This window comes from Rhincodon typus, chromosome 24, assembly GCF_021869965.1.
Source record: "Rhincodon typus isolate 14 chromosome 24, sRhiTyp1.1, whole genome shotgun sequence".
Classification (NCBI taxonomy): Eukaryota; Metazoa; Chordata; class Chondrichthyes; order Orectolobiformes; family Rhincodontidae; genus Rhincodon; species Rhincodon typus.
The window spans coordinates 7,902,384-7,912,275 of NC_063355.1; the positions used below are offsets into that span (position 1 = coordinate 7,902,384).

At 39.4% G+C, this 9,892-nt stretch overlaps 1 protein-coding gene across 4 annotated transcripts in view; it reads right to left on the minus strand.

Annotated features, from left to right (window-relative positions):
• Window positions 1–6,522: 6,522 nt before the first annotated feature.
• Window positions 6,523–9,892, minus strand: part of ctu1 (cytosolic thiouridylase subunit 1 homolog (S. pombe)) — a 22,189-nt gene continuing 18,819 nt past the window's right edge. For all 4 annotated transcript variants that reach the window (XM_048611567.1, XM_048611568.1, XM_048611569.1 and 1 more), the window contains one exon: window positions 6,523–7,750. In XM_048611567.1, coding sequence (XP_048467524.1) covers window positions 7,206–7,750 — 545 coding nt within the window. In that variant the 3' untranslated portion in view covers window positions 6,523–7,205. The remainder of the gene's footprint in view (window positions 7,751–9,892) is intronic.

The window sequence follows — 9,892 nt, forward strand, 5'->3', positions numbered from 1 at the left end:
ACGCATGACTTCCTTGTTAAAGTGCAAAGCATCGATGGATTGCATTGAACTTCCCAGAGGATTTCTTTGGCTGAAACGCAATCTTCAATTTATTACATTATCAACCCCTTCATGATGCCCACCCTATTGTTTCTCGGATAGTATTAGATTCTTATATTGAAGCTGCTGGACTTTACACTGTGATCAGAATTAAATTCCTTGAACTCTCACACATCCCCTCGGCCTCAAAGCCCCTCTCTTCTCTGCAGCTGTCATTTTGCTTGATTTGCTGAACAGCCATACAAACACTGGCTTGTTTCCCTATTTACTTTCCTCAACGCTGTGCTTCAAAAAAATAAAGACAGGAATTCAACTGGGCTCTCGGGTGGGAGATAACGGGAGATTTCTGTGCAACCCGAGCTGCCTGGCCTTCCAGTGAACTGTACCTGTCAGGGAGCCTTCAAATGTCGTAAATTAACCAGCCAAAAATGGCTCACAGAGTGAGGGGATGGGTGGGTGAATGGAAAATGACAGTCTCCTCTGATTAGAAGCTGTTTAAAGAGTACACTTTACCTTGTCCAGACAGTAAAATATTGGAACAAAATTAAGAGTGGTTTGAGATTAAAGTACTTACTGATTAATACATATTATTTTGAGGTTATATATTACAGTGAGTGAGTGAATGAGGAGCTATCATACAGCTAAAGCCCGTGATTTGAAATGCCTGCACCATGTGGGAACACGAGACATCTCTTCCGCAAGCTGTCACAAAATGTATAAAATGCCAATGAGGCCACCAAAATGACCAAATTACCTGACTGATGTCCAAAATAATTTGATGAGCAAAACAATTAATGATTATTAGAGAAATAATTAATAGCTGTAAAATATTAAGCTTAAAGAAGAAAGAGAAAATGTAGAGGATTTATAATGTATGCAATTTAAAGTATAACTCTTCAATACGCCAAATACACACACGGACGCAAATAAGACAGAGAAAAGATGTGATTTTACACATATACTTTCGCTGGAAAACGAATATACAGTGTAAGCAAATTTCCGAAAACTAAAAGTCCAAATCTCAAGGGGGAAGGCTATTTCCTCATTGACCTTTTGACTTTTGCAATGATTATATATGCAGTTGTCTATACAGTAGTCACTCTTCTACTCGTTGGTTGATAAGGTGAACCTCTGTCTTTTGTGTTTTAATCCTTTTTTTCTTTCTTGTTTTTGTCTCGCATGGAAAGAGGAGGAAAGAGATGGGTAATTTCTGTCTGCAAGCTCTGGAAGTTTCTCTCTGCCTCTGCTGTCCTGGCACTTACTGTTTTTAATACTCTGAAGGTCAACCAGTCAGAAACCTGTTGTCAGATAGAATTTCATTAACTTGATTCTCCATGCCACGCAATCTGAAATTCTACTGCTCACTGCTTTAAAAAGCAACGTTGTGTTGAACAGCATGACAATTTCATTCTTTTTAAATTACAGACTGCTTCTGGTATTGTTGTCTGTATCAGTTCATAGCCCCAGAAACGTGCTCGCTTAAAACACGTCATGGGTCTTAGGGGACCACGTGTTGGAAGCATTTCCAACTACTTGAGCACGAGTTCCAGATTTGACAGCTCTATGGGCAGCTGGAATCACCGCAGAGAATTGAAGAGGCTGAGTGATTCCCAGACTATGTCCCAGGAGGTGATCATCCCACAGGCAGTGTTCAGGATAGTAGATGGGTGGCTTATCTGGAACAGCAAGAGGAGACAGGATGAGTAGGAGGCTTCAGAGTGAATGACACAGTCAAACTAATATTCAGCATTGGAGACTGTGAGAGCGAGAACACATTGAAGTGCAATCAGATTTCTGTAACTCTCACTGTAAGGCCCACATGATACTTTGGTGTCAAGTTAAAGACCATTATAATGAGGGTTGAATATTCTACTGGGGGATGGGAATTAGCTAGAAACTGTGGTGGATGGCAATAGCAAAGACTCAGAGGGTAGTTATCGAGGCCCTGAGGCAGGCATTCAGGAAGTAGAGACGAAGTTGAAAAATAAGATCTCAAAAAGATAGTAATCTCAGGATTACTCCCAACGACACACACCAATGAGTGTGAGAATGAAAAGGAAGAATTTCCGATCTTGGGGCATTAGGATTAGTTCTGGGGCGGGAGGTATTTATTCAGAAGGGAAGTATGGGACCAATGTCCTCATGGGGAAATTTACCAGCGTGTTTGGGAAGTGTTTAAACTAAGCTGATAAGGAGTGGGCGTCACCATGTAAAAGTAGAAAAGAGGCACAAACAAGGTGAATAGAAGAGGATATTGGATAGAACAAGAGAAGAAAGCAGTTTGATATTAGGTAGCAGACTAAAAAGGATTACAGGAACACAAAGTTAGGTTTACAATGTATGTATGTAAATATACCAACTGTGATGAATAAAGTTAGTCAGCTACAAACAATAATGGAAACAAGGCTTACAAATAATGAGTAGAAGAAAAAATATAATATATATATACACACACACACACACACACACACACACGAGAGAAAGAAGCAAAAGAGAACAAAGTCAGAGAAAGAAGAAAGGGAGAGGGAAAAAAGAGACATAGCGAGAGAGAAAGAAGAAAAAGAGAGGGAAGGAAGAAGATCTAGAAAGAGAGCAAAAGAAGAGAGAAGAGAGAAAGAAGAAAGTGAAAGAGAGAGAAAGAAGGAAGTGAAAGAGAAAGAAAGAAGAAAGAGAATGAAAGAGAGAGATAAAAGAAAAGAGAAACAGAAGAAAGGGTGAGAGACAGAGGTAGAAAGAAATAGGAAAGGGAGAGAGAGATAGAAGAGAGAAAGAAAGAGTTAGAGAAGAAAGAGGGAAAGAAGTGAGAGGGAAAGAAGCAGGGAGACAAAGAAGAACGAGAGAGAGAGAGAATGAAGAAACAGAGAACAAAGAGAGAGAAAGAGGAAGAAAGAGAGACAGAAGAAAGAGAGGAAGAGACAGAGAGTAAGAAAGAGAAAGAAAGAGAGACTGAAGAAAAGGAGAGACAAAGAAGAAAAAGGGAGAAAGAAGAAAGAGAAAGTAAGATCGAGAGATAGAAGAAAGAGAAAAAGTAGGAGAGAAAAGAGATAAGAGAGTTAAAGAGAGAAAGAAGTGAGATAAAGGAGAGAAAGAAGAAAGAACGAGAAAGAAGAGAGAAAGAAGAAACAGAGAGAAAGAATGAGTGAGAGAAAGCAGAATGAGAGAGAGAGGAGAGATAGAAGAAAGACTGAAAGAAGAAAGAGGAAGAGAAAGAAGAAAAAGAAAGAAAGAGAGGAAGAGATAGAAAGCAGGTAGAGAGCGAAAGAAGAAAGGGAGAGGTAGAAGAAAGGTATTTAATAGATATGAAATGTTCAGAAATATGGAAAAGGAACAAATGGTGGTGTGAGCCAGTACTGACTGAGGAAGACATGCTGGTATTAGAGAGGGTCTTCTTGCGGGGGCAAGTACAGAATCCATTTAGTTTAAGTTGAGAAACAGAAATGATCACTCAAATGGAAGCATTCTACAAGCTTATATTTAATGAGAAGAGGATCAAACATGCTGATCAATCATTAGAGACACGCAAGACCTGTAGAGTCGCACCATTGGGGATTTCAATTGCTTATTATCCATCAGGATTATGTTAAAGAGAAAGCTTAAACGTGCTCAGAACCTCCTTCACCAGTCCTTAGTGCAACTAGAAAGGAGGCATTGCTGGATCTGGTGCTGGTGAATGAGGTGGCCATTGCGCCTGGAAGAACACCGGGTTAACAGTGGTCATCCTATCATAAGGTTATTTTGGATCTTTCCTAGCTTCCCCATTACTAAAGTATATTGATGAGGGCTAACTTCAATAAGATGGGGATCTAGCCAAAGTCTATTGCATAAGGACACCACTCCACATTGAGCATGACTGAACAGGAGACTTTCTCACTCTCTGTTACAAGTGTCCTGGAAGGATTTTCAGGTTGATTATCAACCCTGCGGCCATGTTATGAAGGCATACTGTGAAATCACCAAATTCTGCAATGGAACATGAAGCCGGACCTTCTGGCTTAGAAGTAGGATTCTATCCTGTGTGCTACAACAACTCTGTATTAACAGTTATGGTTAAGTAATTGTCAGGGTGAATCCTACTAAATTTTGACAGAATATTAATAAAAGAGGAGACAATATAGTTAATGGAAAGCGTGAAAATTGATGTATTGTTCTAATGCTTTGGAAAGAGAGGCAATGCTTAGAGTGAATAAGTCATCTGGTCAGATGCCTTGCATCCAGTCTGGTCAGGGAGGCTTGGGTGGAGATAATGCAAAAACTTGACATTATTTTCTAATCTTCACTTGATACGGACAATGTGTCAGAAGATTGCAAAAACAGCATGCTTGCTCCAGTAAGACTGTAAAGCCAATCCCAGTAACTGCGTATCAGTGGTGGAAACGATAACATTAACAGGCATCTGGAGAGATTTACTTAAGGAGATCTAGCATGGTCTTGAAAGAGGTAGCGTTTGACTATTCTAATTAATTTCTGGTGAAGTTAATACAAAGGGAAATGCAAAGGGTTTTGTCTACATGGATCTTAAGAAAGTGACAAAATGGCACAAAGGTTGATTAACAAAGTTGAAGAGCATGGAATAATATGATCAGGGTCAGCATGGCTTAAAAAACAAAAAAAAAAAAAAAAAAAAAAAAAAACTTGGAGAAACTCAGCAAGTCTAACAGCATCAGTGGGAAGAAAGCAGAGTCAATGTTTTGGGTCCGGTGACTCTTCATCAGATCCAGACTCAAGATAGATTCCAGAACAGCAGCTGAGCTGGAAAGCAATGCCAGTTTTGTGTCCCAGTGGCTATTAAAAATCTTATCCTGAGGGCTCTGCATAAGGTAAGTAATGGAACTGTGTCAAGTACTAATATTCTTTTAAAAGAAAGCAAAAATAATTGAACAATGTGGACATTAAATAATATGCAAGGTATAAAATTATATAAAATGTCACTGCAGAGAATAGGGTAGTAAATCTATATTAATATATACAAATAGCAATAAATAATCATTGGTAGAATATTGGAGAACTGACAGGACTGAGGGAAATCTGTTATGACAATGAGTTGCATCCAAAAAACAAACAGCTAATCCACATTTTGATTTAAATTGTACTGAGGCTATTCTCAACATCCAGGAGAGCAGGAGCCGAAGTATTAACTGCGGCAAGTCTTATGGACATGGAATTACCCATATCTGATCTGCAAGACTTTAAACTGCCTATACAGGCCATCACCAATTTTCTTGAAGAAGATTATATGATAAACCCTGCAGTTACAGTTGCCACTTTCCACAGGTGGAAGTTGCACTGATCAGCACGAAGAACACTTTGCGTGGCGATACCTCATCTTAGCCAAGCATCAATCCCAAAGGTTGTTGAGCAATTGTGCTTTTTTTCATACAAGGGTCTCTGACACATTTACCTGAATTTTACAGGGCTATGTCGAGACCTACAGATCTTCACAATGAATTGTAACATGAGCTCAATGCTCCAGATGGCGCCACCCTCTGTTTCATCCCAATGGAAAATGAATGCTTTTTATAAGACTCGTGTTCTTTATCCATCTGCTGTCCTTTTCACTCAAGACAACATAAACATGTACCCTGAGGACAAGGTCTGAAGCTTAGCTTCCTTTCCATACAACACTATGAACAGGAAACACTATTTGTACTTCACACAAATATTGATTAAATCAAAATGGCTTTCTGCAATTTCCGAAAAACGTAACGGCAGAAAGTATCTAAATGTTAAAAGCAAATACTTCTCAACTTTGAAAAAAGCATTTTTACACTTTTCAAATAAAAAGTAACACTTTACCTCCCCGCCAGTAGTAAAAAAAAAAAAAAAAAAAAAACCACAAACCGTATCAGACGTGAGTGAAATGAAGTTGGTGCCAGGATGACTGATAATATTATCCAAAAGAAAAAGATGAAAAAGTCTCAAGGTTGTTCATGGCTCAGACGGTTGTCATAGGGAGAAAACCTTTTAAAGTCAAACCCTAACACATCAGGACCAACAAATAAGTTTTAGCAGAAGGGCTGACTTTGGCACAGTTTGCTCTCCTTTGAACTTGGAAGCTGCTGCAATCAATTATAGGCTTATTTTACTTTTTAAATCCACTGAATTTTGTGAAATTAACAAATGTCAGTACAAGGAACAGAATGTTAATTAATTTAAAATGAATGCATCAGCACTCAGCATTTCCAGGTTAGCTAGAGCTGAGGCAGGAAAACTCCCTCTTGGCTACTCCAAGCTCAGAGGAAAAGCCAACACGTGATGTTTTATTCTATTTCCCAATCAAACATTTGGCCTCTCTCAATGAAATAACTAATTTTGTACCAAACCAGTGAAAAGCATAGGTACAGATTCTGAGACGGTTGATTCTTGTGCACCAGGAACAGCACTGATTTTACTGAAACTCATTTTTGATAGGCTTGCATCAAGTTAGTTGCTGGTTGGGATTGGTTTGCGATATGTGCATTATAGGCAGCATTTGGACAAAACAAATTACAATATCAATAATCATAGTTGTTTATTAAAACAAATCCAGAAGCTCATGATAATAGATATAAAACTATACGGAATGATTTTTTAGCATCTCCAGCTACATTAAACACAGATAGTGTGTGTCCAGGGTAGTGTTTCATGGAAATATCATTTTGAATCACTCCTCCAATATTATAATCCCTTCCACCCATTTTCCTGTAACTCAGTTAAATATTAAAAGCAGTTATTTCTAATGAGACAAAAACTTCTAAATTGGTAAAAGATCTGTTCACAATCACCTAAAAATAGATTATGACCAGGAATTCAATTTACCCAACTGTGAGCAGGGACTGACGACAGTTTCGGTCAGAGATCAAACACCTCTCTGGCAGCAACTATGATTTTTGTATGACCTGACATCCAGTAAAAGGGGTGTGAACAAGAGGGATTCTGGAACGAATGTAGAATCTAAAAGGCTAAAATATGCAGTACTTAATGCTTCTGTGATTCTGTGTTTTAAGTTATATCCACACTGTAGCTGGGATGACAGCCAGTCAAGCTGCCCTAGGTAACAACTAGGCCACATGTCAAGTTGGTCTGGATGTACTCTAACTTTAATTTATCCTCTTCCCAACCCAAATCGATCCACGATTTGGATCCTGAGTATAAGATATCCCGCATCAACAACAAATAGTCTGCAGAGTTTAAAAATGAACGTGTGCACTTAGAGTTACAGCTCCAGGTTTCTTCTCTTCCTCAGTAAGCGGCTCCTTTTTCAGCAGTCGGTTATGCAATTTGTATTGCTTGCCAATACCAAGTTTAGGGAGCCCGCGATTTAGTCCCTCCAGCAGAGCACATGCCTTGCAGAGCTGCTGACTGGAAATGTAACCACAGCGGGTACATGTTCCTTGGGTGGGCATCTTCACATCCTCCTTTACAGACAGGTTCTCACCAGAGTGAATCACATCCATGATGGCACTGGTCCGGATAGATTCCAAATCTTTCAAGAAAGCACGAGCATAGCCCCTGTATGCGTTAGGGGAATACACACATTCTGTTGAAAAGTAGTCCAGTTTCTTGAAGTAAGCATACAGTACTATCTCTTTCTCATAGGCATATTTCAGTGGCTTGCAGCGCGGGATGGCTCCCTCACTACCTGTGGTAATTGAAGTGCAGCGGCGAAGTCGAGCAATGTCTCCACGTAGGAAGTTCATCAGTACAGTCTCAGCAACATCATCAGCATTGTGACCTGGGAGAAGAGGGGGAAAAGGAGGATGTCATTAAATTTTACATCCACAGATGCAGGTACATTCACTCATTAGATTGGTCACTGGGCAACATCACAACCAGGAGTCCATATCACCAACTGGGCTCCTAGTTGAGGCCACTCAAACAACACAACCTAATTGGTACAATATAATATTGGCTTTCAATGGTCCTTTCCTGTGTTGTCCGATCCTATAATACTAGGTCTAGATGTACTTATTCTAGTGGCTGTCTAAAACAAATCATGCACCAGCTCTCACCTCCCTGCTATTATGTAATATTAAACTCTTGCTCTCGAGTGCTTCTGGTGCCTTTCCCCATGTCCTCGTAAATTCACTTCCTGGCCAATGCCTTTCAATGTCAAGTGGTCAGACATTCTTCTGCCAAATAAAGGCAAGTTAATATATGGACTTCTTTGTCATCTCACATTCTTAAATATTGGACTCTATAGTAACTGTCCCACTGTCTCTTCAAATCAATTAGTACTTTTTAAAATATGTGCTCCATTCACTGGACTTATTTCATTATATCTCTAATAACATGAATAATGTCTAAACTATTAACACTTCAAGATATTTCTGGTCACACTTGTCAAGACTTCTCTTAGTCTTGTAAACACCAATAAATATAGCACAAAAGTTTTTTTTGAAAACATTCCCACTTATTCTGTTAACTTTGTATACTTCTTTGCTTTTTACATTTTCCTTGTGTATGGAGACCAAAACTGCAGATGACAACGGCACTGGTCCGGATAGATTCCAAATCTTTCAAGAAAGCACGAGCATAGCCCCTGTATGCGTTAGGGGAATACACATTCTGTTGAAAAGTAGTCCAGTTTCTTGAAGTAAGCATACAGTACTATCTCTTTCTCATAGGCATATTTCAGTGGCTTGCAGCGCGGGATGGCTCCCTCACTACCTGTGGTCATTGAAGTGCAGCGGCGAAATCGAGAAATGTCTGAGCCTTGTATTGTCAGCCTTGTACAATTGCAGCAAGCCTTCCTTATTATAGTACTTCAATCCCTTGCAATAAAAGGTCAAGATATCATTTACCTACATGTCTTGCAGCACAGTGGTAGTGTTCAATCCTCTGAGCCAAAAGGTCTGGGTTCAAGACCCACCTGAACAGAGGTCCGTCATAATATGTCTGTAACAGGTTAATTCAAAATATCAACGATTTAACTTCCTAATTGCTTGCCATGTCTTAACTTTGAGTTTGAACACAAAGACACTCAAATCTCTCTGAACACCAACATGTAACATTTTCTCACAATTAATTTATTTTCCTAGCAAAACAAATAACCTAATTTCACTTCAACTGTCATTTTTTGGCTCACTCACTTTACCTATATTCCTTTGCAAACTCTGTCTTCCTCACAATTTACTTTTCATCCAGCTTTGTATTGTCAGCAAACTTGGATCCATTAGACTGTCCCTTCATCTACAACAATAACGTGAATTGTAAGTAGCTGGGGCACAAACACTGATCTTTGCAATACCCCATCAGTAACAGGTTGCCAAACTGAAAACAATCTGCTTATTCCTATTCTTGCTCGTTATTTCATCCTCCATCCATGTTAATAGTGCAATTAGTATGAACCTATATCATATGCAAATAAACTATGTCGTATCTTATCAAAGGTCTTTACAAAATCCAAATATACTACACTTGCTGGGAAGGTTCCCCTTTATCCACTTTACTGGTTACATTTTCAAAAATTTAAAACCTAGATTTGTTGAATGGTCCAATATAGAATAACAGGGATGTGCATCATCACGTATCCAAATGACTAGTTTATCCTTCTATCATGGGGAACCAGGAAGCAAATGTTATAGAAGCGAAGGGAAAGTAGAGGGCTTATATTAAGCCACTTGACACAATGGCTCAGTGGTTAGCACTGCTGCCTCACAGTGCCAGGGACCCAGATTTGATTCCACCCTTGGGTGACTGTCTGTGAGGAGTTCACACATTCTCCTCGTCTGCATGGGTTTCCTCCGGGTGCTCCGGTTTCCTCCCACAGTCCAAAGATATGCATGATAGGTGGGTTAGCTAAGTTGTCCATAGTGTCCAGAGATGTGCAGGCTAAATGGATTAACCATGGGAAATGCAAGGTTACGGGTTGGGT